Source organism: Myodes glareolus, chromosome 1 (genome assembly GCF_982192425.1).
Source record: "Myodes glareolus chromosome 1, mMyoGla1.1, whole genome shotgun sequence".
Lineage (NCBI taxonomy): Eukaryota > Metazoa > Chordata > Mammalia > Rodentia > Cricetidae > Myodes > Myodes glareolus.
The window spans coordinates 35,468,403-35,495,918 of record NC_142026.1 but is presented as its reverse complement, the minus strand read 5'-3'; the positions used below and the strand labels follow the sequence as shown (position 1 = coordinate 35,495,918).

Sequence of the window (27,516 nt, the reverse complement as noted above, 5' to 3'; positions counted from 1 at the left end):
AAGATTCTCCTACAACTGAATGTTACACATGCATTCTCGAGATGGTTGTGCCACTTTTGTGCCTGCTGCTCCCTCAGTACTACTTCTCTCTGCACATGCTACAGAATCATGTGCACGTGTGTCGGGCTCCTGTGACTGCAGAAGAGACACCTACATTTCGGTCCTTCTGTGTCCAAACACTCTTTGGCACAATCTCAGGGCTGTGGCACAATGTTCTCTGAAAACTGCTCCTCCCACCTTTTCTCGCTAAGAGTTTGTTTCATGACAGGGAGATGCTGCACAGATTCATATCATACAGTTTATTTTGGTGAGAATTAGAATCGTGAGTGGATGTTAAATCCCATGTAAGCATTCTGATGTTACAAACTCCTTGTCAGCTGGCCAACTGGTTAGCTTGGACACCTGGGCACAGGCCTCACAGCTCAAGGCAGGCTGTCCCGATACTGAACAAAGTCTGGAGCAGTGTTGCCTAGAACCTTCTGTAATGATGGAAATGGGATGCCTCCCATTAGATGTGGCTCTGAAGAGACGCAGTGTGAGCACAAATGATGATAAAATAAATTCAACAGACTTAGATATGAACAGTAACTGCCACACATGGCAGTTAGGGGCCCCATCTTAGACTATGTAGAACGAGAATCCTGGAAGCTGAGGAGCCTTTGGTGACCACATTCAGTCCTTACTGTGTGAAATAGGAGATTTGAGGCTCCCAGGGATGACAATGCATTTGGAGCATTAGATTCATGCCCCAGTGGCTTGCTCAGAGAAACTTCATATAAGGCCAAGAGAACCATGGGTAAGAACAGGAGGCCATGTGACTAGTGGCCGAAAGCTTAGTTACTTATGTTTTTAAGAACCACTTAGGTTCAACACAGCTGGGGTGTGTAATGAAGCTCTCCGCATCTCGGCTCTCACCAAGTGGGAAAGGGTCATACAGTGCCCAGTGTGCTCACGATGGGAAGGCTCTAAGGGCTATAGCATCTGAGATCCGAATAGATTTTACTCAATTATTTTTTTTAAATACAATTTTTTTTCTTTCCAAAATTGGTCTGAATGACTATCAAATGTGCTGTTGTGGGTCATGACTGCTTAAACCCTGCAAACTGACTTGAGGGCCTGCTGTAGCAGCCCGAAATGCCCACCAGGCTAAGGACGTAGACAGACAAGAAGAACAAATGACTGTAACATGCCCTGCATTTTCTCCATGGCTATAATAACCGTCACCAATTCACCAGGAAGACCGCGTGGCAAGATTTAATAGTGTTGGCATCTCCAAATGGTGTGTGGCATCGTAGGCCAACTATCACCAGTGCCTTATTATTGCCATTGGGTTGTGACTGTTGGTATAGTGACGACTTCAGGAGCAATAGGTAGATTAAAAAACCGTGGCTGGGAAGTTCTGTCGAGGAGAGGGACCAGGTGAGGAGCAAGGAGGACTCAGAACCTGACGAAAGTGGCATCGATCTGCCGTACGGAGGGTAGGGCCAGCATGACCTTCCGCCGGTACTGTGGGTCCTTCTGCAGGGGGTTGCGCTCCAGGTACACGGTTTCCAGGTTCCTGGCACCCTTCAGCTCATCAAGGTCACTCCAGCTCTCCAGGAGATTGTCATTCATCTGAAGGAACACATGAGGAAAAGGCTGTTAGAGATCAGCTCTGGCCCCTATGTGCCGGGATCCCCAAATATGAGACAGGGGCCATTAAAACACACAACAGCACTAGACCTCAGCCCTCCTAATGCTGTGACCCTACAGTTCCTCATGTTGTGGGGACCCCCAGACATTAAATTATTTTCGTTGCTACTCCATAATTGTAATTTTTTTCCTTATTTATTTATTTAAAGAATTTCCACTTCCTCCCCTCCTCCCAATACCCTCCCGCTCCCGCTCCCCCCACTCCCTCTCCTCCTCCCTCTCCAATCCCAAGAGCAGTCAGGGTTTCCTGCCCTGTGGGAAATCTAAGTTCCTCCCCTCTCCCTCCAGGTTCAGGAAGGTGAGCATCCAAACAGACCAGGATCCCGAAAACATAACTGTAATTTTGCTGTTATGAATTGTAATGTACGTATTTTTGGAGAAGAGGTTTGCCAAAGGGGTTGCAACCTACAACTTGAGAACCACGGCTCTATAGTTCTCCTTATCCCAATCCCTCACAGATCCTTCTATCACCACTTGGCTCTTCCTGGTTGCCTTTTAGCAGCATTGTGAAAGCTCCACCTGCTCACACGCACACTAAGTTCATTAAGAAGAGCAGAGTGGTACTGGCTATACACCTGGCCCTCAAGCAGATCCAAAGCGGGCCTGGCTACTCTTCCTACATACTGGCTCTCACTAATTGTTACCAAGGCTGAGACTGTGCTGACTGTAATGCAGCTGGCCAGAGGCTGCTCTACTCCAAACATGACTCTTAGATCACCTTTGTGGTACATTTCTGAGGAGGTCTAGCTCCTATATGCAAAGGCCACCAAAGGCTGACAAACACTGCCAACACCAGATGAGGGACACTGAACCCTACATGGTGGGGGTCTGAGCATGGCAGGAGTGTGCGCTCTCTTTTCAAATGTGCCATCAAGGTGAGACCGAACTGGTTGACTCCCACACTGTTCAATAGATGCATGTTGTTTCACATTGGGGTCAATTTTTGAGGCAAAGCTACCTTGAGTAAGAACCTACAGTACCAGGTTAAACTGTCCAAACCCATTTTCCAGTCTAAGTGCTGAGGCAGAGGCTTGGGAAGGGTACCTTTAGCAAAGTAGCCACCTAGATGTGGGCCATGGTATGCTAGCAAATGTTTAACCAACAGCTTGTTCTACAGGATAGAGAAAAATCATGACTAGTTGAGTGTGCTACTTTCTATGGTGTACCATGGCTGACTTAGAACCAACATGACACCACTAACTATGGATTAACTATAGATGTTAGGAGTGTGCACAATTGGACACTCATGTCACTTAGGCTAGATGCAGTCTACTGTACTTATGGGTTTGAAGACAGACAATAAAGTCAGGACTAGCTGCCAAGTCTAGCACCAAACTTTAGGCTCCACCTGTGGCTTCTGTTCTGCCCATGCAGAAGTCGGAAGTCATGTCTGTAGATACTCCAGGCTGCAGGGTTTGCAGCAAGCAGCTGTAGGAAGAAGCAGGGCACCACTCCTGGGAGACAAGACCTCTGCAGCCCGAGAACCTACCATGGGACAGACAGGTTACATGTGAAGCAGAGGGGAAGTGAAAGAATGCATCAGGATGAAGGGCCACTGGATGAGAATGCAGTGGAGGGGAGCATCTCAAGATTAATTTCCATGGCTTCTCAGGCACTTATCTTAAGACTTCACTGTCCATAGGACTTGACCTGGTACCATTCCTTTGGGTTTGAAGTACCTGGTCAGTATAGGTCCTGGGACTGTTGTTTCTCCTGCACTGATGATTCATGGGGTCCTATCCTGTGTGAAGCCCTGAAGAATGCAGGATTTGGCAGAGCGATGTTATTTGTGGAGAAAGGGAGGGAAGGGATGGGCAATACAACAGTGAGAGTCATTGAGGGGATCATGGAACTTTGTAGGAATTATACTTTTATTCCTAAATGGAATGGGAGTCCATACAGGTTTTTTTTTTCTAGAACATTTTTAATGCTTTTTGCCCTAGTTCTTGTCTTTTTATTAACTCACACACAATAAAGATATGGAATGTTTCATAAATATCTGTCATCTTTGCATGAGAGCAATGCTAATCTCTCTATTGTTCAAAATGTAGTATATGTGCAGCCAAAGCAAGCACAAGGATTTTATTTGGAGGGTGGATGCAGGGCTTCAGGTCAGAAGGCCATCAGAACAGTACAGGGAAAGGATGCTGGGCAAGTGGCAGCAGCAGAGGTGGGAAGAGACGGGGGTTTTGGATGCACTTTGAAAGCAGAGCAAATATTTAGATGTTGGAGTGGATCTGATACACAGGAACGGGGAAGTTTAGGAGGGTGCCAAGACTTCTGGCTTGAGGATCTGGAAGGATAGAGTCACTGAGGGACTGTGGGGATAATGCATAAGCTCGGGCTTGGACTTGTACTATTTGGGTGATGGCTCAACACAAGAGCAGACAGCTGGATCCAGGAAAGACAGTGGAGCTAGAAAGAGAAGCTGGCTGCCAGGAGCACAGTGGTGACATTTAAATCTGTGAGATTGGATAGGGCTGTCAAGGAGAAAGAAAAGTGAAGACTGAATGCTGGAGCATTCCTGTGGGTGCAGAATAGAAAAGAAGCAAAGACAACCAAGAAAGACTCAGGGAGACAGGAGAATGGAGGGCCAGTGGCTGGCTATCTATTTTGAGAAATGTACAGGAATCAAGTATTATTGTTGTTGGGAGGTGAAAGAAAGATGCAGAATTGAAAGGATGTTGAATCTGGAATGTGTCCACTGGTAGAGTGGAATTAAAAGCAGCGCATAAAGGGCAGAGTGTGGGCACTGACCCACTGGGATACCCAGATGCTGGCTGCCAGGTCATGCTGGTGGCTGCATGCTTAATTGCAGCAGGCTCAGGAAGATGGATGTCTGCTCCACACAGGCAATCACCTAACATGGCAAGTCCAAGCCTGACATCATAAGCCTCCTTTGCTGCCCCTCTGTCTGGCTCAACTTCAGTGGAAAAGGGTCCACCCCTGCTGCCAGGCTAGACAAGGACTGGCTGTTAAGGAGAACTGAGAAGGGACAATGGGTGAGCAGCAGCAGAAGTGAGGTCAAGTGGAATCAGAATGTAATCAGGCCAATGTGAGTCTGAAGTTCTTGGAAAAGGATATAAAGATGAACAGGTGGAGGAACTGAGATGTTAGGTTATTAGAGAGGGACATTAGTATCACCAACAGTGTAGACAGACTGAAGTGGTGTCGGAGAGTGTCAACTAAGTACAAATGTTTGCAGAGAAGAGAGTAGTTGTGTGTGTGGGAGAGAGAGACAGCGAGAGCAAGCGCTGTCAGTGTGCAGGATGCTGGGCTGGGCTATACAGCCTCTGCCAGCAACCACTAGGCTGCTTACCGCTGACTGCAAACACAGGACAGAAGTTCCGAGAGGCCCAGTGGGCTGAGGCCAGCAGAGGCACATTGAGAAGAGAAGCATCTGATTCACTCATTTGCTGGTGACACAGGCAACGTCTGCTGCCAGAGTAGGTGTCAGCAGCAAGTAGGCTGCTGCACCAGGTTCTCCTTCCTACTGTAGATTTTGCTCAGCATGATGTCTGCTTTATCAGTCTGGTAAGGATAAGGGGGCAGAGGAGTGGGCCCTCCAGGGACCTGTGCCATCGTCCTAGGTCCAGACTGTAACCATGGAACATATCAAAGAGCAGGAATAAGACAAACTGCTACACACTGCCCAAACTTACCTGCCTCCTATTTTTCTACTGGTTGTTTTCTTGTCACTTTTAAGGTTCCATACATTATAGAAAGTAATCTTGGCCTTTCAGGTGACCATCATACTCATGCATCATGTGAAATGTTCCTAAGTTTCATATATAATAGTACATCTAAAAAGTGTATCTAAAAGGTGGATAGAATATATGCTAAAAGGCCTTCCTTTCCTCTTTAAACCTGACCTTTATACATATATAATAAACATGCATTTTTATTATCAAGAAACACAACAAAGCTTTTACTACTATGGGAAATAAATCATGTGCCACCTGATGACATTTTGGCCAACAAAAGACTATATCTCATGTTGGACCCCAGGTCCATCTAGCCAAGCCCTACATTATGTTATCTAGAGACATCATAGCTGTCTTTGTCTATTTACTCTATGATGCTCATATAACAAAAGCTCCCAATGATATATTTCTCAGAAGTGTTCCATTGTATGACACAAGACTACTTCTTTACATGTATGTCTCATCATATTGTTAGGATCCTGAATGTGACACCACCGTGCTTCGGTGAGTGGGTATGTTTAAGGTTCTAAATGCTTCCAAATATTTGTGCTAAGCACAGGGGTTGCTGTACTACAGATTGGCTGCAATCATATTTCACAAATCTGCCAACTTCACAGACAAAATGCTGTATTCTTATTATTTTTTAAAAATGGAATAAGTGGACTGGAGAGATGGCTCAGAGGTTAAGGACATTGACTGTTCTTCCAGAGATCCTGAGTTCAATTCCCAGCACCCACATGGTGGTTCACAACCATCTATAATGAGATCTGATGCCCTCTTCTGGCCTGCAGGCTAACAGGCAGACAGAACACTGTATACATAATAAATACATAAATCTAAATTAAAAAAAAATGGAATAAGTCAGGGAGTGTCTGGGTATTTTCCAGCAATGATTACTTCTCCTGTTTCTAGCAGCAGAATGCTCACCTCTCTTGACATGTGTAAGCTCGGTTCTAACATTAACACGGTTAGCCTCACTCAACTGACAAACCTTCCTTCCCTAACTCCCTCTTTTGGACTCATCAAATCTGTATTGAGCATTGTTCTAAGGGTTGGTGAGACAAAAGAAGAAACAACATATACAGAATAGAATAGTATTCATCCTTCAAAAGTAGGGAAAGTCTCACTTGTGCTAAAACAAGGAAGAGCCTGGAGGACATTATATTGATGAAACAGCCAGTGAGAAAAGGTCAAAAATTGTATGAAGTCAGAAAGGAGAATGGTAGAAGGACATTAGTATTTAGTGAGGGCAGTTTCGGTTTTGTAAGACAAGCATGGTGGTGGTAGCCACGCAAACATGACTGTGTTTCACAACATCCTATTCTATACTAAGAAGGTTCAGATAATAACTTTTAGGTTATATTTTTTAAAGATTAAAAAGTCCTAAACAACTTTGTTCTTTGGTCTTCATGACATTTACTAGTGGGGAGACATAAATACAAAATTAAGCAAATACAGCTTCAGCTTCAATCAACACTGGAACAACTGCTGCTAGACTATAAACTAATAGAGTAGGGCACGGTGTGGGGACAGCTGCTTTCATAAGCTGGACAACAGGCGGTGCAAACCAGTGATTCCTGAGAGGAAAAACAAATGGGTGAGTGCTGTGGTCACCTGGCTGGCCTCTTACAAGGAAGGTGAGTCAAACAAGCTCTGGAAGCCACACTGAAGTCAAGTGGAATTATGTTTAGGTGGGGAGAGAGGAAGTCCGAATTTCTAGGTAAGAGTGAGCGATATAGGAAAACAAAACCCAGAAATCCCGTGCTGTCTCCCTTCTTGTATCTTGAAGCAAAGACTAAGGCATATACAGAGAGTAGGGAGTATGGGCTAAAATTTACCAGGGTCAGCATGGGGCGGGGACATGTCTGTGGTCCCATGACATTTACTAGAGGCCATAGAGGGGCAATACACAGGGATAGAGCTGGTTAGCCTAAGAGGACAAAACATGCAGGTTCAACCCAGCAATAAGCCTTGAAGTCTAGCAGTGACTTCACTTCCTGCTAGATACAAAGTCCAATATATTTTTCAGAAAAACAACACAAATCTGATATACAACTGTTTAGTTTCACAATACTCAACATACAAGAAGTTACTAGCCATGTAAAGAAGAAAATGACAAAGAAACACAAAAATCTAATAAGAAATTCAATCTGTGAGAAACAAAAAAAGAGCAATACAGCTGAAGAGACAGCTCAGAGTTTAAGAGCAAGTGCTGTTCTCATAGAGGGTCTGAGCTTGGGTCTCAGCAGTCGTATCAGGTGGCTCACACTCCCTGTAACTCCAGGTCCAGGGATCCAATACCATCTTATGACCTCCACAGGCACAGGTCCTCATGTGTGCACAATTCATACTCAGACACACATACATATATATTAACTAAAAAAAAAAACTTAACAATATGTTCTCAAAGAGCCAAAAAGACAACTAGAACAAAAATTCACTGAATAGGTATGATTAACTTTACTGTCAGCATGATTGGGCTTAGATTCACCTAGGAGATGTCTAGGGATGTCTGAGAGGACTTCCAAAGAAGTTTAACCAAGAAAGGAAGCCATACCCTGAATATGGGTGGCATCATCCTTTGGGCTGGGATCCTGGACTGAATAAAAAGGTGAAAAGCAGTATCATGAGATCCTGCTCTATTTCTCAGCCTTCCCGGCTGTGAGGGGTCCAGAGTCTAGCTGCGCGCTCCTGCTACCATGAACCTAGGGCTGGAGAGGTGGTTCAGGAGTCATGAGAGCTTGCTGCATAATGAGGACCACAGTTTGGATTCCGTGTAACAACAAGTCAGGCACCCTGCATGTGTATGTAACTGCAGCTCCAAAGGAGGTAGACATGGGATCACAGGGGCTTGCTAGCTTCCAGCTTAGCGGAGTGAGAAAATAAATGCCAGACCCAGGTTCAGGGAGAAACTCTGCTTCAAATAAACGGGCAGAGGACAACAGAGAAAGTCACCGCTACCTTCTGTGCCACCCACAGGCATAGGTACCCATACATACACCTATGTACTATAAAGACACATAAACACAAATAAATACATAAGTCTCTAAAAACTGAAGTAGCTAAATAATGATCTTAACAGTGGACTGGGTACTGCAGAAGGGAAAATAATATCTTGAAGACAGCAATAGAAAGGGTGGCGCATGCCTTTATTCCCAGCAATGGGGAGGCAGAGGCAGGTCTCTGAGTTCAAGGCCAGCCTGGTAGTCCGAGCGAGTTCCGGGACAGGCTCCAAAGTTACACAGAGAAACCCTATCTTGAAAAACAAATAAAACAAAAACAAAACAAAACAAAACAACAACAACAACAAAAAGAAATCACATAAACTGAGGTTCATCTAGAGCAAAGCCTGGGGAAAGGAGCGGCAGATGAGCAACAGATGTGCTATGATCTAATTACCAAAGGACTAACACACATATACTGAGAGCTTCAGAAGAAACTAACGGTTGGGAGGACCAGGAAAAATTTTAGAGGGTAAAAAAAATGTTGTTTTCTTTATTTCACAAAAACTATACATTTACATACTTAAAGCTCAGCTGGGAATGGTTGCTCATGCCTTTAATCAGAGCACTTATGAGGCACAGGCAGGTACATCTGTGATGTCAGCCTGGTGTACATAGAGAGCTACAGAATGGTCAGGGCTACACAGGGAGACCTGCCTCAAAACAAACAAATAAATAAATGAAATGATATATCTATATTAGTGTACTAAAAAAATTGAAGGCAGGGATGGTGAGATGGCTTAGTGGGTAACAGCACATGAAACAACTTGAATTCGATCCCCAGGACACAGGCACGGTACACTGGGCATCAAGGCTTCCAGGACTAGCAGACTTTCATTCATTCACATGTTTTACTCAACAGGACCCTGAGCCAAAGAGAGATGCCAATCCCACTACGTTTAAGACTTACCCAGAATTCTTGCAGTTCTGTTAGATGGCTGATATTTTCAATCTTTTTTATCCTATTTGATGCAATGTCCAACATGGTGAGTTTGTTCTAAAATAAGAAAATTTTTTTCTGTGTTACTTAACTTCAGTAGCAGCATGTAACCACATGCAACAGTGTGAGGCTGAGCTGAAGGCTGCAGAGCCACCCTCTATATGCCTTGGGGCGACTTTGATAGAGCTGGATTGATACCACCTACCTACTTCCTGTGGCTTCCTCAGCTGGACCTGATACAGTGTTTTTGTTCAAAACCGCATGAAGCCCTCACCGTTCCTAAACTTTGTGTCAGTCTGAGGCCCCATAACTGCGGAGGACCCCAGTGAGACCCTTGCTCCTGTTCTTGGGGTCTTGGGAGAGCAGTGACTTTGAGGAAGGAATGACAACTATTGTAGCAAGTCTTTAGTGCTTACTGTGAGGAAATACAGTACTGAATTACTGACAGTGGAATTCCTCTCTTCAGTGAGGCCAAGGAGCTTGAGGTTTGGGTGAGGATAAGATACTCCAGGAACACAGTAGAGGTGGGAGAAATAACAAAGAGGCCTTCCTGTCTTGGACAAAGCTACCTACCTGGGGCAATGCCAGGATGGCCTAGGTACTGAAGGGCTAATACTGGGGCCTGCTAGGACTTAGGAAGGCAATGAAGGCAAGTGGAACCTTAGCAGCTGAAGATGGTTTCTGTGGGTACCAAGTATCCTGCAGGATGCAGGATTGTGTCCTATCTCCCCCCCGCCCCCCACCAGACAGGGTTTCTTTGTGCAGCCCTGGGTGTCTTAACAGCTACCTCTGTAGACCAGGTTAGCCTCGAACTCACAGAGACCAACCTGCCTCTGTCTCCTGAGTGCTGGGATTAAAGGCATGCGCCACCACTGCCCGGCTTTATAACTGTTTTCATGGTTATAGTTTCAAGATTCAACAGCAGAACAATGTCATGGTGAAAATTAAGTCTACCGTAACTTATAGTGCTTGCCAATATGTTTTAACAAAGCACTGGGATGCTTTCCTAGACTCCATGGCAATCTTACAGCTGGCTGGAAGTCTGTTAAGTCCTTCCCCCATCTGCCCTAAAGATCTCTCAGCACTTTAGAGACTCATGGTCCTCGTTTTCTACTGCATTCCTGGTATCTTGATCCCAAATCTTTCCAAGTTTTAATGGAAATTTAAAAAAAAAATCATAGTCAGTAGCTATTGATTAAAAAATGTCACAGGTGTGGCTTCCCAATCCCTTGAAGATTCCACAGTACCACCCTCCCGCCTCCACATCCCATACAAGCATCACACAAGCATTGGCACACATGCTAGAAGCACTGAGTCCAAATATGCAGCACAGGTATGAGAGTACCAAGTAACAATTCATGGAGCTTCAGAGTCAACAGAGCTATAAAACAACTATATGGGGCTATAGTGCCAACCCGAGGTACAGGCTGGGACAGAACAAGCCCACCAATGGAATCCTTCCCCAGCACTTTGTGACAGCCCAGTGTGCAAGACTGTAAACTAGCAAAACAGTAGCAGTCTGAAACCCACTATAGATCTGAGTCCAAGGCTCAGCAGGGAAGAGTGCTGGTGGTGGACACTGGCCCCAGGACGGCTCACTAACCTTTCTGACCTGAGATCCACTTAAGCCCCTTCTGTGTGAGGAGGATTTGAGTGCTTATACAAAATCAAATAAGAATTTTTTTTTAATTAAAAACAAAACAACACAACAGTGTAGGGAAGGCAACTTATATACACAATAAACAAACACCCAGGTCAAGAGCCAGAACAAACATTTTTGGTTAATGAAGGGAAAATCTCAGGGCACAGAAGAGCCAAATCCATAAGACAGGTGCCTTGGGACACTGAAGAAAGAACAATTGTTAAGTGGGCCAGTGACAGTGCATGTGCCACTTGGGAAAAGTCACTTCTTTTTCTCCTGCCATGAAAGTAAATTCTTGATTAAGAGATAAAACTTGGGAGAACATTAGGTAAATACTTATACTGAAATAAATCTGAAAGACTGTCATATTTGATCAAGGTAAACATTACGATGACACAGTTACTGTTAACACAGTATTTCTCTGTTCTATTTCAGAGGCCCAGGAATGACATGACATGTAACCAAGACTTAGCTATAAGATAGATGCCTTGGGTAGGACTCTACACTCACACTTCTTTCCTGTTTGTTTGAAGACAGACCTGCACCATGAGGGGATTACAGAGCAGATAGACACGATGGTCCCCCAGAAGGGACTGTTACCTGTGAGGAGCAGGGGTACTGGTGCTGTCAGTGCGTGCACCCCACCCAGCCCCAAGGCTTTCTGAAGTTCCCTTGCTCCAGCTGCTGCCTCCGTCTCTCCTTTTAACTATCATCCTATACTACAGAAGGTCACATGCTGGTTTTAATTGTATATGTGTGTTTGAGACAGGGTCTCACGCTGCCTAGGCTAGCCTTGAACTCACGATGTAGTCAAGGCTGGCCTTGAACTTCTGATTCTCCTGCTTTCGTCATTTAAGTGCTGTGATTATAGGTGTATGCTACCACACGTGGCTTCACATGCTAGCTAAATCCTTAATTTGATTACAAAGTTAGAGGAAGGTTACCAAACTTTGAACATGCAAATTGAACTTAAACTCAGAACACTGGTTTTCCTCCAGAATCTCACTGATGGGGCACAAAGGGCAAAGGAACCTATGATGAGATTTGAATAATGATGATTCCAAGAACAAAAACCTGACCTAATTTTTTCACATTTGATGGCAATCTAACAAAAGTAACCAATCAACCAAATAAACAAAAAACATTCCTCCGAAACAAAACAAAACAACCCCAGTAAAATTGAACAAGAAAAAATATTTTATTTGTCTTGAATCATGTTTGGAGGAAAAACAGGTGAGATCAAAGACAACTGTAAGTAGGAGAAGCTCTTCTCGAATGGGAAGCTGGAGGAGGGTGGGAGGAGTGGACAGATTGGTGAAAGGTAATGGGGAGGAGGAGACCTTCAGCACTCTGGACTCCAGGAGTGGGGCCAGGGGAGCATGGTTCTTCCGTCTAAGCAGGCTAGGCTCACCCTGGAGTCTTTGCAGGCTGAGGCAAGGCAGGAAGTTCAGTGGCCAGAGGGAGTAATGGGAAGAACAGAGCTGATAATACTTGTGTTAGTTATCTGTGTGATACAGGGGCAGGTAAGGATTTTTAAATCACCCAAAGGCCTAGAATACATGGCAGATGTGCAGTGAACTGTCCTAGGAGGATGTCTGTCTGTGATACCTGTGTTGAAACCCCACAGGTTGCCATGTGACATGTTGGCCCTTTGACTCATTGGGGTAGAGGGCCCTTAGCTTACATCCTGTAGGCAGTATGTTCACCTGAGGCCAGGCCTGGAGGGCAATGGATGCCAGCACCCGCCCCTTCCTCTCCACCTCCCTTTAGCTCCCTCAGACAGACCAATGGGCTCTTACGTTGTTCTCCAGGCCCTCGATAACCTCGATACCATTGTGGCTGAGGTATAGTTCACGCAGGTTCACCAAGCTCTGTAGACCCTCAATCTTTGTTAGCCGATTGCTCTGTAGAAGAGAATTAAAAAGTATCATTCTTGGGGCTGAGGAGATAGTTCAGTAGTTAAAATATCTTCCACTTAAGCTTGAGGACCCAAATTTGAACTTCCAGAACTCACATAAATGCCAGGTGAGTATGGCGGCTTGCCTGTGATTCCAGCCATGGAAGGCCAGAGATAGGTGATTCTCAGAGCAAGCTGGTCAGCAAAACTAGCCATAAAATTAGTTCTGGGTTGACTAAGAGACTCACTCTATGAATAAGGTGGAAGAGTGATCGAGGGTGATTCCCAACTTTAATCTAATCTGGGGTCTCCACAAGCACACACATAAACACACGTGCATGAACACACAATCATACCACATACATTCATACCACACACAGGAAAATGTTAAAAGAAAACGAAAAAGAGCAGTCAGTTACACAGAAGGTGAGAAATACAAGGGCTTTAGAAATGAAGTTTCCCATTTATCCTATTTTATTTAAAAAGTGTTGGGAGGTGGGGGGTAGATGGGTGAAGAAGAGGTTCAGTGATTAAGAGCATTGGCTAGCCTTTCAGAAGACCTAGGTTTCATTCCCAGAACGGACACAGCTGCTCACGATCATGTCACTCCAGTTCCGGGGTATCTGATGCCTTTTTCTGGCCTCCAAGAGCAGTAGGTATACATGTGGTACACTGACATACATGCAGGCAAAACAGCCACACATATAAAAATAAAAAACAGGCATTCAGGAGGCAAGGCAGGCGGATCTGAGTTCTAAGCCAGCCTGGTCTACAGAATGAGTTCCAGGATAGCCAGAGCTACACAGAAACACCCTGTCTGTATAACTAAAACAAACACAATAAAATAAAAAAAACTTAAAATATTCTTGAATGGAACTTAAGAGAAGAAGGCTAACATTTTGGGTCTGTTGTACTGGGTTGAATATCAAGTTGAAGTTCAGGGTTTTTATATGAAAATCTCACTTTTTTTTAGATGCATCTGAAGGTTTATTTGAAGTAATTAAGAAATAGATTTGTCTTGTGTATATATGTGCATATGACCATGTAATGGCGGGTACATGAGGTCAGGGGATAACGTCAATTTGCTTCTTCTATCATATGGGTGCTAGGGACTGAATATAAACGGTTTTTTGTTCTGTGTGACAGCCCGAGCTGTCCTGGAACTAGCTCTGTATATTAGGTTGTCCTTGAACTCACAGAGATCTGCCTGCCTCTACAGAGTGCTGGGATTAAAGGTGTGTATCACTGCTGCCAGGCAGGTGGTTAGTTTTGGTGACAGAAGTCTTTACCTCCTCTGCCATCTTGCTGAACCACTTACTATAACAATTTAAAAATCTCAAAAGTATCAATGAAAACATTTTTTGTTTTTTGTGTATGGGTGTTCTATCTGTATGTATGTTTGTGTACCACATGCCTGCCTGGTGCTGAGGCCAGAAGAGGTTGTTGGAGCTGCCATGTGGGCATTGAGGATGAACCCAGGTTCTCTGGAAGAGCATCCAGCGCTCTCATCTGCTTTCTAGCTCTCCTCAAAGTATCATGGGTTTTATTTTTGTTTTAATATTTAGTATGTAGAGTATGTATATGTGGGTGTACTGGTAGACATCAGAGAACTTGCAGGAAATCTGCTCTGTCCATTATATGGGGACCTGGGGAATTGAACTCAGATCATCAGGCTTGGCAACAAGCACCTTTACTCACTGAGTCATCTCTCCTGCCCTATTTTTTTTTTTTTTTTTTTTTTTTTTTGCGACAGGGTTTCTCTGTAGCTTTGGAGCCTGTCCTGGAACTAGCTCTGTAGACAAGGCTGGCCTCGAACTCACAGAGATCCTCCTGCCTCTGCCTCCCGAGTGCCGGAATTAAAGGCATATGCCACCACCGCCCGGCTCATTTTTGTTTTGAAAGGAAGCAATTTTCATTTCTTTTAGAGTATCTTACAACTCAATTACAGTTCAAAAACTTCTCTTTGAAGCCATCTGTAAGGTACTTGCTTTACTCAGTCTAAGAGGTTCCTGTGCCATAATTGGCTGTCAGTGGAACCTGCCACTGGTATCCCAGGCACACCCAGGCACATCTCCCTTTAGTCCTTCAAGGAGTCTGATTCTACTAATTTGCTGCCAAACAAAAACAAAATCTTAAAAACCAACAACAAAGTCCACACAAATCAGGCATAGTGCTGCAAACCTCTAATCCCAGTATGCAGGAGGCAGAGAAAGCTGGGTCTCTTGTAAGTTTGAGACCAGCCTGGTTTATAGTGAGTTCCAGGCCATCAAGAGCTACATAGTGAGACCCTGTCTTAATTAAAGATAAAAGTTAACGAGTGTATACATACATTAGTACTGAACAGCTGAACTGTCCTCAAACCCATGGTCCCACAAGGTCTGCCCTCTCTGTGTAATATAGATAGAGAATTTCTATCACTGAACAGACACTTGAGAGGACTGGAGTGAGCTCTCCCTTCTAAAGATGGCCACAGAGTTCACTTATTGCTCAACTGCCAATATAGAAAGGAATGAACACCACTATTATTTTATATGCATAAACATTTGCCTGCATGTATGTCTGTGCATCACATGCTCGCCTGGTGTCCTCAGAAGCCAGAAGAGGGTATTGGACTAGAGTTACAGATATTTGTGAGTTGCCATGTGGGTGCTAGGAAGTGAACCTGGATTACGTGGAAGGGCAACCAGTGCTCTTAACTTCTGAACCATCTCTTCAGTCCAAGGAATGAAATTCTATCTTCTATAAATTAAATTAAATTAAATTTATGTGTGTGTGTTTTGCCTGAGGTCGGTCTGTCTGTATACCATCACATATGTGACTGGTGCCTGTGGAGGCCAGAAGAAATGTGTCAGATTTTGTGGAACGAGTTACAGACAGCTGTGAGTCACCATGTGGGTGCTAGGAATCAAACTTGGATCCTCTGGAAGGGTAGCTGGTGCTCTTAACTACCTTTCCAGCTCCTAAAACTGAAATCCTTAAAAGGAAAAATAAATTACATAAGAAGAACAGAATTTTAGTTTAGAATATATGTGCATGTATAGTCTGTGGATTCTAATGTTTCCACCATCTACTGACTGTGAAACAGTGTTGGCTACAGACATACTAAGGGAATAAAATCAGGTTGGGTGTGGTGGGTCTGGCCCTGTGAGAATGAGAAGCTGGGAGCTGGTGAGGCCCAGTACCTGCATACTGAGGACTGTCAGGTTGGTAAGTGCATCCAGGTTCTGAAGTTTTGTAATTTTGTTTTTCCCCAGAAACAAACTCTCCAGGTTGGTTAACGTGTCGATATTTTCAATTGCCTGTCAAACAGATGAAACATCAAGTAAAGAATCTAGACTATAGGACGAGGTAATCTAAGCTCTGTGATGTTTGGATTCTGGGAATTTTCTAATGAACTGTCTCTTAAATATACAGTATGGAAAAGGACAAAAATGATGGAGGATTGAAGATTGATTCCTGGGGCTCACTCCCAAACCCAATAATCATACTTTTTTCTTCTCTCTCTCTCTTTGGTTTCTTGAAACAAGAGATTCTCTGCATAGCCCTGGATGTCCTGGAATTCACTATGGATACCTGTAGACTAGGCTGGCCTCCAGTTCAGAAACTCGCCCGCTTCTGCCTCCCGGCCAGCTCTCATACTTTCAGAGCTCTGGGATTATTTGAAAACTCATAAATTCGCCGATTTCTCTCGCCTAAGTGGCATTTCATTCTATACAGCTTTTGAGACTATGCATCCCCATGAGCCTAGGCCTCTACAGAAATCAAGATACTGGGAACTTTGATCTCAGAAGCCCATGAGGGATGCCCCAAGGCTGTTCTCATTCCTCTTCCCTTGCTTTTCCTTGGTGCAGTCATATCTACTTAGGCCTAGTTTTGTATCCTTATGGCTCTTGAAGAACCATAAAGGCAGGCCACAAAGTGTGGTATAGTATTTCCAAATACCAAATGGGAGCTGCTTCACACATGGAGTGGCAGACACAGGCATGAATATACCTGCCTCAGTCACTAACCAAGCAGACTGAGGATAAACACAGCATTATGACACAAGATGTCAAAATTAGGCTCATATAGTCTTAAGACTGACAAAACCCTTGTGTGTGCCCATGGGTAAGCCTCCCTCCTTTGCCTGGCAGATTCTCTTCCAATATCAGAACTTACATGACCCCCTGAGGTTCCTGTCTGTCAGATACAAGGCACTTTCCCTAGCCATTATGTGTCAACTGGCAAAAACTTGGGTTTTGCTGGGTGTAGTAGTATATGCCTTTAATCCTGGTACTGGGAGATCTCTGAGTTCCAGGACAGTCTGGGTTACACAGTGAGTGAGACCCTATCTCCAAAGACTTCATTTTGTTTCTGTGGAACACTGTAGCACTCCTTTTTTAAAAGGCCTCTCATTTTCATTCTGACCCATGTTTTCAAGGTCAAATGGATCTTGACCATCTAACCAAATTCTGCCAGAAGACATTTTTAGGGGATGAAGGACCAGCCCAGTGTTCTGGGGGGCATTTCAACAGTAAAAATCTTGCTTATCACATGATCACTGCAAGTGTGAAACACATCTCAGTTACAGATGGAAGAAAACTACTATGAACAGATTTAAAAGGAAAGCTTAGTTGGCTTTCTTTATGGAGCACAGTTGGCAGTAGCTTGGCACAGGACCATAATACAGATGAAGAGCCATGAAAGCTAATTACCAGACAAGATCAGTTGGTGTGAGCACAGTTCTTATTAATACTGGCTTCCAAGTTCACATAATCAACTAACCTGGACTCACAGGGGCTTACGGAGACTAGACTGAACCGACAACCAGGGAGCCTGCATGAGACTGACCTAGGCACTCTGTATAAATGTTACAGTTGTGTAGCTTGGTACTCTTATGGGACTCTTAACAACGGGAACAGGGGCTGTCCCCAATTCTTTTACTGGCTTTTGGAACCCTACTCCTCATATTGGGTCATCCTGTCCAGACTTAACACATGGGGAGGTGCTTAGTCTTACTGCAGCTTGATACACCATGTTTTATTGATACTCACAGGAGACGTGTCCTTTCCTGGATGGAGATGGAAGAGGAGGGGTTGAGGGTGGGGAATGGGGGAGAGGAACTGGAGGGAATGATGGAGGGGAGGCTGTGGCCAGGATGTAAAATAAATAAATGAATTAAAAAAAAATATTGGCTTCCAGTTAGCAGTTTTCCTTAACTATTTCCCTGCATCCTTCAAACAACATGAACAAAACAAAGCCTCAGCCGAGCACATACCCTATGTGCACCACTGCAGATCCACCTGTACTTACCCGGATGCGGTTTGAGCCCAGCTCCAGCATCTGCAGTTGATGTAAGGTACTTAGGTTCTCAATTTTACTGATCTTATTGTTGACCAAGAAGAGTTTTTTCAGCTGTGTCAGTTTGTCAATCCCTTCAATGTTTCTCAGCAGATTAAAAGAAATATCTAGAATCCTGGAAAGAAGCAAAATATTTCTTGAAGGAACACAGGGTACATAGGAGTCTGAATTCCACTTAGACAATATCTGCCTCCAGGATCTGCAGTCACTAGGAGGTTGGATCTCACCATGGCCCCATCACTTACTGACTGGCTCACAATGGAGCTGACCTATGGGACCATGAAGCTGTCTGGCGTCTGGAGAGCAGTAAAGGCAACCTGCAGGCTATGAACACTGCCCTATCTAGAGCAGAAACCAGGTTTCATTTATGCCTGTGTCCATGGCAGAACCTAGTACCATGTTCAACCTGAGTAGTGTTGGACTAAAACTGAAACAAAGAAAAATCAAAACAGATGGGTATGGTGGCACATGTCTGTAAGGCCAGTACTGGAGAGGTGGAGGCAGAAGGCTCAAGATTCAAGATCATCTCAGCTACAGAGAATTCAGTTCAGCCTGGGCTACTTCACACATGATCTCAAAAAGAAAAAAAACAAAAGCCAGCACCAACAAAGGAATGAAGCCAGATAAGGCTATAGCCAGGTAAAGCTGATCCCTTTAGTCAGAAATGTGGCTGACACTTGTTTTTTTAAAAAGGGGATTATGGATTAAAGATCCTACTTCCCAGTTCTGACATCATTACTGAATAAACTCAGTCAGAAGCCTAGTTCCAGCCTTCAGTGTTAATGGCACGGAAGAAACTGTTGCTCCCTTTTAGAGCTCTAGCACAGGGCAGCTCTCCAGGACTATGGCCAGGCAGTGGGTAGGTCACCCCAGTCACCCAACCCATCTCATCTCCTCTGGGTCTCCCTACTCACTCCAGTTCTGTCAGCGCCTCCAGATTCTCAATCTTCTTGATCTGATTATCATAGAGATCCAGTTCTCGAAGACTCTGCAGTTCCTCCAGGTTCTCAATGCATTTAATTAAATTTTGACGTAGGCAGAGTGACTGGAGGATAGGAAGAGGATCAGCATTGGCAAAGGGGAACACAGGGCCACCCACACTCCTGGGCTATTTCATGCTGCCCTTCAAGGGGCAGGTGAGTGTGGATAAGAAGCTGGAATTACTCTCCTCTACTTGAGAACAAGCACAGGCCCAAAGGAAAGTCAGGAAGACCCAAACTGAGCATACCTGTTTGGGGAAGGAGGCCCTGAATAGGGTTGGAGTGTAAGTCAAGTTCTCGCAGTTGGAGGAACCTTTACTGCGCTCCATTTTGAGAAGTAAAGTTAACTGTAGTGAGCTAGTACAGGAGACTGCAAGGCCTTGCCAGGGCAGTATCACAGCCCAGACATGCCACCTGTCCCATTCAGAATAGAAACATAAGAATATAGGCCAGTGCCACCCACAGGATGGGAACAAGGATTATGCATATTCTCCAAGTAAATGTTACCAAGTCACCTTGTGTGCAAGGACAGATTCCTCTCACCTTCACTTTCTTCAGCACCTCAAAGCCTTCAATCTTTCCAATACGATAGTGATTCAGATCAACATCCTGAAACACAGAGGAATCTTGCTTAGAACCATCAGAGTTTCTGGAGACCTAGTCAGGAGCTGCTTAGGAGAATACCAGAAGAGAAGGGAAGGGAGAGACTGTGAGGCTAGTAGATCCATTTGTGATTGGCAGGTCGACGCTTGGTTTAGTTGTGATTTATGTTAGTTTTATGTAAAACTGATGCAGTGGTCAGTCTGAATTCAATTCCCTAGCAACTGGACACATATCCACATCCACACTATTTCAAAAATTGGGGGTTTAAGGACCCATATAAACAATATGACCACTGAATTCATATAACTTGAATCAAAAGCATTTCAGTTGCCATAGAAATAAATTTCTGAACAGAAACAGATTTCAACTGCTGGTGTTAAAAATTGTAAAAATACAGGAAATCAAACTAATCAAAAAAGGCTTGAGTGATCTCTTTAGTCACTAATCTGCCACCTTTACAAAAGATAAGCTGATGGCTAGGGTCATCTGTAACCATGCCCCTTGAGGCTGAGTCAGGGAGGCAGCATTACCTCTGCATCTCGGTCCAGGTTGATGGTTTCCATATCCACTGTCAGCTCATGTTCCTCTAAAAACAAACAAGCAAAAAGAACAATTCTGTTTATAAAGAGTTGCTACTCTGCCCTACGACTGGAGAAGTTTGATGCAAGGGACACTGAAGATGAGAAGGGTGATAGCAAAGCCTCCAAAAGTCATCTGTGCCTCTGAACCTCCTAAGAAGCCAAAGGCAGCTTGAAGCTTTTGGTGGGAAGGAGGAGGAAGGCAGCTGCCTGAGTCTTGGTGAACCCAGGGAAGCCTAGTCACTGCTGGGAAGCACATTCCCATCATGACTTAGAATCCCTGAAATTTGTGTTGCCAGAAGCCTCTCTACCCATGTCTTCTTTTCCTTCTGTTTGTGGCAATAAATTGGGCCACTTGAATACAGCTCATGCTGGGCGTATTACATGTTCTGGGATGTGCCTTTTACTGCTTTGGAAAGTAGCCCAGCATCTACAGATGCTTCCCTGACAGAGAGGGAAACAAAATGAAGCAGAGCTCAACAGACAGGATCAAAGAGCTTCACTGAATAATTTAAGGGTACTTCTCAACTGGAAGCCTGGTGAACTAATTCCAGCAGAGAAGCCCATTTGGATATCATGAGACTATCCGCCCTAGAGAGCCAGATACAAACTGCTTCCTGCTGCAGTGGTGAGTCTCATATGAAAGCGCCATTTGCATTTCATCAGAACCTGATTAAAAATAATGCTGAAGGAATTAAGGAACAGAGAAATGAAAATACATGTGTACATATCCCCAAAACACTTGAGATTAACAGCATTTCCCTTTACTACCAAAGTGTCATCTGCTTTCCCTAGTGGTTTTTCAGTTTTTTTTCCCTTAGTTTGTAGCCATTGCTATCCAAATAAAGCTATTTTGACTGGATCTCTGCCCCCACCCCTTTTCTCAGACACAGTTTCAGTCTGTAACTCAGGCTGGCCTTGAACTTTTTAAATGCTTATTTTATGTACACGGGTGCTTTGTTTACATGTCTGTTTGTCCAGCATTTGAAAGATCAGTAGAGGGTCCCCTAGAACTAGAGTTACAAGGTCCTTGTGAGCTGATATGTGGGTTCTGGGAATTGAACCCATGTCTTTTGGAAGAGCAGTCAGTGCTCTTAACAACTAAGCTACCTTTCCAGCCCTTGGCCTTGAATTTTTAATACTAATGTTTCAGGTCCCAGATACTGGGATGATAGAGAAGTACCACCACACCTAGGTTCATGGCTTCATAGATGGTGTTTCCTTTAAGACATTTTTTTATCTTGAAACCTTCTGTAGGAAGGAAGCAGACTGCTTTTTTTGTTTGCTTCTTTGAGTCTAAACCCTGTTTTGTCCCAGAATACTCTCGCCTCTATTTCTTTAACTTCTTATCACTTATTACTATTTTTTCCTAGGCTCCCTTTTCCTGTGTTTCTTTTCCTCAGGGCAAACATGCACTTGCATCTATGGTAGAGCCAGCTTACACACTCTTGACCTCAGTCCACATATGGCTCCTCCAAACATTAGCAGACTATGTGCTGGTCAGCCTGTTTCTTCATTGGAGGCCTTAGAGAGAAGCATGTGGCAGGGGACCAGCTTAATAACAAAGAAGAACTGGCCATTTACTTCACTGACTTTCCATGATGTCTTCTCTACAACAATCAACAGTACTCAACTAAAATATGTTACTTTTTTTTGAAAGTAATTTTATTAAATTATAAAAGTTTCCATTTCCGAAAATATGTTACTTTTGTTGTTTACCTATAATTTACAGTATACGAACTAATCTGGTATTAAATAAAAGGAATTAGACAAACAAGAAGACATTACAAGAGTCCCCTTATCCTCAAAAGACAGCAAAAATTCACCATCCATGAGCTCAGGAAGTTGTGACAGGAAGGCACCGTAGCTAAGGCAAGTAGCCAGACACGAAGACTAAAAGTAGGCACAACCGGCAGCTGCACTGGGTTAGAATGGGGCTCTCCTAGGCTTCTCAGGATATGTGCTGCATAGCCCAAAATTTCCTGTCTAACACAGCATCCAGCATGTGTTGTTCCTGTCCCTTCTTGAAACACTGGTTTAACATGGACTAAAGTTACCAACTGGAACAAACTTCTGCTTTGGTGTTCCCCCTCCCAGGGTTTCTCTGTGGCTTTTGGAGCCTGTCCTGGAACTAGCTCTTGTAGACCAGGCTGGCCTCGAACTTAATTTACCTGCCTCTGCCTCTCGAGTGCTAAGATTAAAGGCGCGCACCACCACTGCCTGGCAGAACAAACTTCTGAAAGCATCATAATTGTAATTTTTAAAGTAAGGGCCTAGGAACATAGCTCAGCTGTAGAGTCTTGTATAGCAGGTGTAAGGAGGCCCTGGGCTCAATCCTTAGTACTGAAGAAAAAAAGCAGGGGAAGAGGGGTTGGGAGACAACTTAATGAAGGGGTTGTGCAAGCCCAGGACCTGAGTTAGATCTGGAACACACATAGAAAAGTTGAGCATGATGGTATACTTGTAATCCCAGCACTTGAGAAGTTCAGACACGTGGGCTTGCTGCAGTCAGTCCAGTGTAAATGGCCATTTTTAGGCCAGTGAGAGACCTTGTCTCAAAAAACAGTAAACTGGGGAACAACACCTGAGTCTGTTTTCTGGCATCTACACGCACACGTACATACCTGTATACATATACACCTCATAAATGTGAAATGTAGATAAACATACATAAGTTAGGAAAAATAGAAAGATAATGATTGACGTTTGAATGTCTTCTGCTGAAACTTATGTAAGTATGAGCAGTTCCAGTTTTTTTAAGGAGTAGAAATACATGTTCCCAGAGAATTACTATGTGTTCTAGTCACCTGGAGGTAAGAGCATGGACTTTCCTAAGCTGGGCTCTAGCCCAACTGGCCTGCCTTGCAGTAGGGATCTTTGGCTAACATGGGACTTTTACTCTCCTCACCTATCACACAATAGAGTTCTTTTACAGTGAGAAACCCACTACAGTAACACAGCTAGCCAGGAAACGAAGCCTAGGACCATGCTGCTCTAACTTCCAAGTCTTCCAGGTAGCCTAATATTACAGTGGCATAGATCTCAGCCCTTCCGTGCTAAATCGAATGATGATGACAACGCCCATTTGCTTTATCCACCCACATCACCTCCAGAATATCAGCTCTGAAGTTCCAAACTAACTGTGGTGGGTACTTTTGTGGTAATCTCCTTTTGCCTTAAAATTTGGTTACCATAGTTACCAATCATCTTTGCTGGCACACAGTGAGCAATGCTATTTTAAAAAGTAGCTATGTTTTTGCAAATTTATTTTTATAAAGGTAATGCATAATTATGAATACCTGAAAAATCCATACAAATCTGAGAAATGTTAAGAGGCAGTTTCCTCTCAAGTCTTCTGTTAAAAGAAGTCCTCGGCAATGCTAATGTGTTTTCTTTTTAAGCAGGTAAAATTAAATATTCATGCTTTTTAACTAAAAGTCATATTTTAAGATACATCCTACTTACAAATTTGTCCCTCCCCAACAATTCAGCTGAGACATTTTCCTGTGGTTATATATTTTCAGTCATTTTTTCCATGTAAACTGATATTCTGAGCAAACATGTAAGCATAGGCCATTACTGAGGAGGATATAAAACTACCATGGGAAGCTGCTCAGTTCCAAATGGAGTGATCTCCCTAACATCTATGCTTGTAACAGGTGACTCTCAGGCCTAGATGAATGTCGAGGTGGATGTAGGCATAGTAGCACATATCCTTAGGAGGTAGGCAGATCTCTGAGTCTGAGGCCAGACTGGGCTACATAATGGTTTCAAGACCAGCCTGGCTACATAGTGAGATCCTGTCTCAAATAACAAATGTCAAGGTTGCATAGGAAGTGACTTCTCATCACTGTGGCAGGTACAGAAGCATAGCAGTCAATCACTATGCTCTCTTCAAATTCTACTTTCTGAGTTAAGGATTAAAAAACCATTTTCTGGTTCTGCTCTAGGTGACACTTTAGTGCCAATATCATCAGTAGTATAGTACTGTCCCTTCAGCAGAAATGGATCTACTGTACCCATAAATGTAAATCTGCTAGTTGCTGAGGCAGCACCCCAGAGAGCAGGCTGCCCTCTGTCAGCTACCCAATCTACTGGGGACCTTTGAAGAACACAACTACTTCCACAAGGAAACATGACGTGCAAAGAAGCAGCAATCTTCAACAGCATACTCCCCCTTCAATGGTGAGTTCAAGGTTAACCACGCCCAGTACCTTCTGGGTCTTCCGCCCCCTGTTCTACTCCATCCTTCAGGCTCTGCTGGCTGAGGTCTGTCACGATGCCACCGCCATGCTTCTTCCCTTCCTCATCACCTGATTCTTCAGATTCAACCCGCCTGTCAACTGAACCCAAACACATCAGTGAGAATTCACGTCCACTTCATGTGACCATTTAAGGAACAGAGAACAGATTACCACAAGCTGTAAATCAGCAAGACTTCTTTCTGAAACAGTTGAATTCAGTTTATATGAACACTTGAATGTCTTCTATGTCCCAGCACTATTTAAGACACAGAGACAGGACCCGAGAGGACACATGGACACAACTCACATGCTGTTCTTCCCCTCCAAGAGCTTGGAAAGAACTCCCAAGTGTTCCAAAAGCCTCTAGGCCATCTGTGATCAGGAACACTAATGGCACCACATAGCGAAGTACCTTCCAGGTGATTCTCACAGTTGACCTGATGTCCACCACAAAAGGGGACCACGGTGATCCCTCTATCACATACCTTCATTGATGTCCCACTATCCATTTGGCCATGAAAAACTGGTTCAATTTACAGGGCCCCACATTCTGAAAGAAATCAAGACTAGCTAAAATCAGACTAGGGTCAGGGAGGAGCTCCAATGAAAATAAGAATCTGTCTAAAGTGCCAAATGCCAGGTAACCTACTGATGTGAAAAGATCGCATGACAATGTTACCAATGCAAAGTTTTTCAGAGTAAATAAACAGGCTTTGAGAAAGCAACAATGACCTGTGGCTCTGGTGAATAATCTTCTTTTCTAAACCTCAATTTTTGTATCTGTAGAAGAGAGTCAGGGGAGTACACTCCCCGATCCCCATCAGGACCAAACGAGAAAGGGCACAAGAGTGGTCTGTGTGTAGACATGGAGAATGCATGAGTTACCAAGATGCACACAACAGTCTGTGATCCAGGATTAGGGGACTAGGTTCAGTATAACAGTCTCTGAGGAATCAGAAGACAGAAGGGACAATTGCTGCAACCTGTGCCTTTATCCTCAGGTCAGTAGAGGTTCTACAGTGTGGGACAATGTGCAAAAATGTGACTGTGTGGCCCTGGGTATGATAGCCTAACAAAAAGGAAAAAAAAATGTATCAGGAGGAGGAAGGTTTGATTTAAGGTACTGGCCATGACAGAGAAGGTGACAAAACATGGAGCTCACTACGCATGGTGGTGCATGCCTTTAATTCCAGCACTCTGGCAGACTGGCATGGGTGGATCTCTGAGTTCTATGTCAGCCTGGTCTGCATAGCAAACTCCAGGCCAGCCAAAGCTACATAGTGAGACCCTATCTTAAAACAAACAAACAAACAAACAACCCCCCCAAAACCAACTAACCAACAAAACAAAACAACAAAAAAACACGTCCCCTCCCCCCAAAAAAGACACGAGGCTATAGAAATACAAGTGTCAGCTGGTAATGACATGTGTGGGATTGGAAGAGAGAAAAACCTGGCTTTTGTATTTGCCCTTTACTAAGAAACAGAGGAAGAAGGGGGAGAAAGGTACTGGAGGAGGGAAGGGTGGGACAGGAAGAAGCATTTCCTTGCTTTGAAAAGATTCAAAGGTAAAATAAAACCCCAGCATGACTCCCTTTTTAGGCTCTCCATAACCTTTTCTGGGAAGCCTTGCCAGCTCTTCCCAGCCCCCATCTCATCTGACTGTTAATTTAGGTCAAACTCTTCCATACTCCTTTGCTTTGGACTGGGTTTCCTTTCTCTGGAATGGTATTTATTGGTCCTCCCCACCTGTCCCCAGCCTGGATGACATCCAGAGATTCTTCAAAGCCCAACCCAGGGCAGCATCACCACTTAAACACACTGGACTTTTCTTCCAACACTCTTGTTCCTTGCTCTGCAACCCTCTTCCCTAGCAATCTTCTCAGAAGAGTGACTACTGCCTGACTGTTCTTCCAGAAGGAAAACTCACCAAAACAGAGGAGTCTTTAAAAGACCTTTAAGGGTTCAGATTCGCCGGATGCTACAACGGATAGTATACAAGTGTGTGTATGTATATATGTGTGCGCGCGCACACACAGATATATATATATATATATATATATATATATATGCACACATACATATGCACACATGTAACGATTATGTAGCTAACAACTGTGTATGAAAACATGCACATATGTAATATATATATGTGTGTGTGTATGTATGTATATGATGACACAATTCAACACAATGAAAAAGGGAACAAAGTTGAATTTAGTCCTTCCAAGATTCTGAACGTAAAGAAAACAAGACACCGCCTCGTAAACTCAATCTCCGGATCTCCTTGTCACCCATCGCTCTGCCACAACCCATTCGCTTCCCGAGCAGACACTTTTCCATCCATGCCGCGTGAACAACTATGGACTTGGCAGGTCCCCACGCCTGAAACCTCAGTTCCCCAACGAGCTGACAGAGAACAGTCCCCCGCCTCCTCGCCTGTCAATCTCGGAGCTTTAAGACTAGGTTCCCATAGCCGCGGCTTCCTCGTCCGTCCCCTTTTCCTGGGCGGGCTCGCGCCACGCTGTTCCCGGGGCTCTGGTCTTCCCTGCCCGCTGCCGCCCTCGGGCCGGGGCTCCCGGGCTCCAAGCCTCTCCTCCCCGTCCAACCGGGTTGGCAGCTGTCACAGATTCGCGGCTATGGCCGGAGGCTGGAGGCCGAGCTCCGATCCGGCAAGAGGCCGTGCCCGCCCAAGCCCAAGCTCGCCGCTCCCCGGTCGCCCGCAGGGGCCGCTCACCCTCCATCATCTCCTGCGACTGTTGCTGCCCCGCGCCGCGCTCCGCCGCCATATTGGCTGCTCTTCCCCTTTCCGGAATCTGTCACCTCAGGCCATGGACCAATCGGGATTCCCGGACCCGTCAGTCAGCCAATGGAATCGAGCATAGAGGCGCGAGT

The 27,516-nt window shown here is 44.4% G+C and overlaps 1 protein-coding gene and 1 non-coding gene across 5 annotated transcripts; both read right to left on the bottom strand.

Moving 5' to 3' along the window:
* Positions 1-284: 284 nt before the first annotated feature.
* On the bottom strand, positions 285-27,507 carry Ppp1r7 (protein phosphatase 1 regulatory subunit 7). 4 transcript variants are annotated; one of them, XM_048441940.3, is made up of 11 exons: positions 27,359-27,507; positions 24,593-24,721; positions 20,331-20,386; positions 19,741-19,806; positions 19,132-19,262; positions 18,170-18,332; positions 16,060-16,176; positions 12,780-12,884; positions 9,309-9,395; positions 3,041-3,177; positions 1,479-1,614 (listed from the first exon to the last, which is right to left on the bottom strand). In XM_048441940.3, the coding sequence occupies exons 1-11, from the start codon at positions 27,408-27,410 to the stop codon at positions 1,611-1,613; spliced, it is 1,047 nt and encodes a 348-aa protein (XP_048297897.1). In that variant the 5' UTR covers positions 27,411-27,507; the 3' UTR covers positions 1,479-1,610. The 4 variants fall into 4 exon arrangements, with proteins under 4 accessions (XP_048297896.1, XP_048297898.1, XP_048297897.1 ...); XM_048441939.3 differs by lacking the exon at positions 3,041-3,177 and having other exon boundaries at positions 285-1,614; XM_048441941.3 differs by lacking the exons at positions 3,041-3,177; positions 16,060-16,176 and having other exon boundaries at positions 285-1,614.
* On the bottom strand, positions 3,666-3,767 carry LOC125405427 (U6 spliceosomal RNA). Its single transcript, XR_007233566.1, has one exon. It is a non-coding gene; the product is annotated as a U6 spliceosomal RNA (small nuclear RNA).
* Positions 27,508-27,516: the final 9 nt, after the last annotated feature.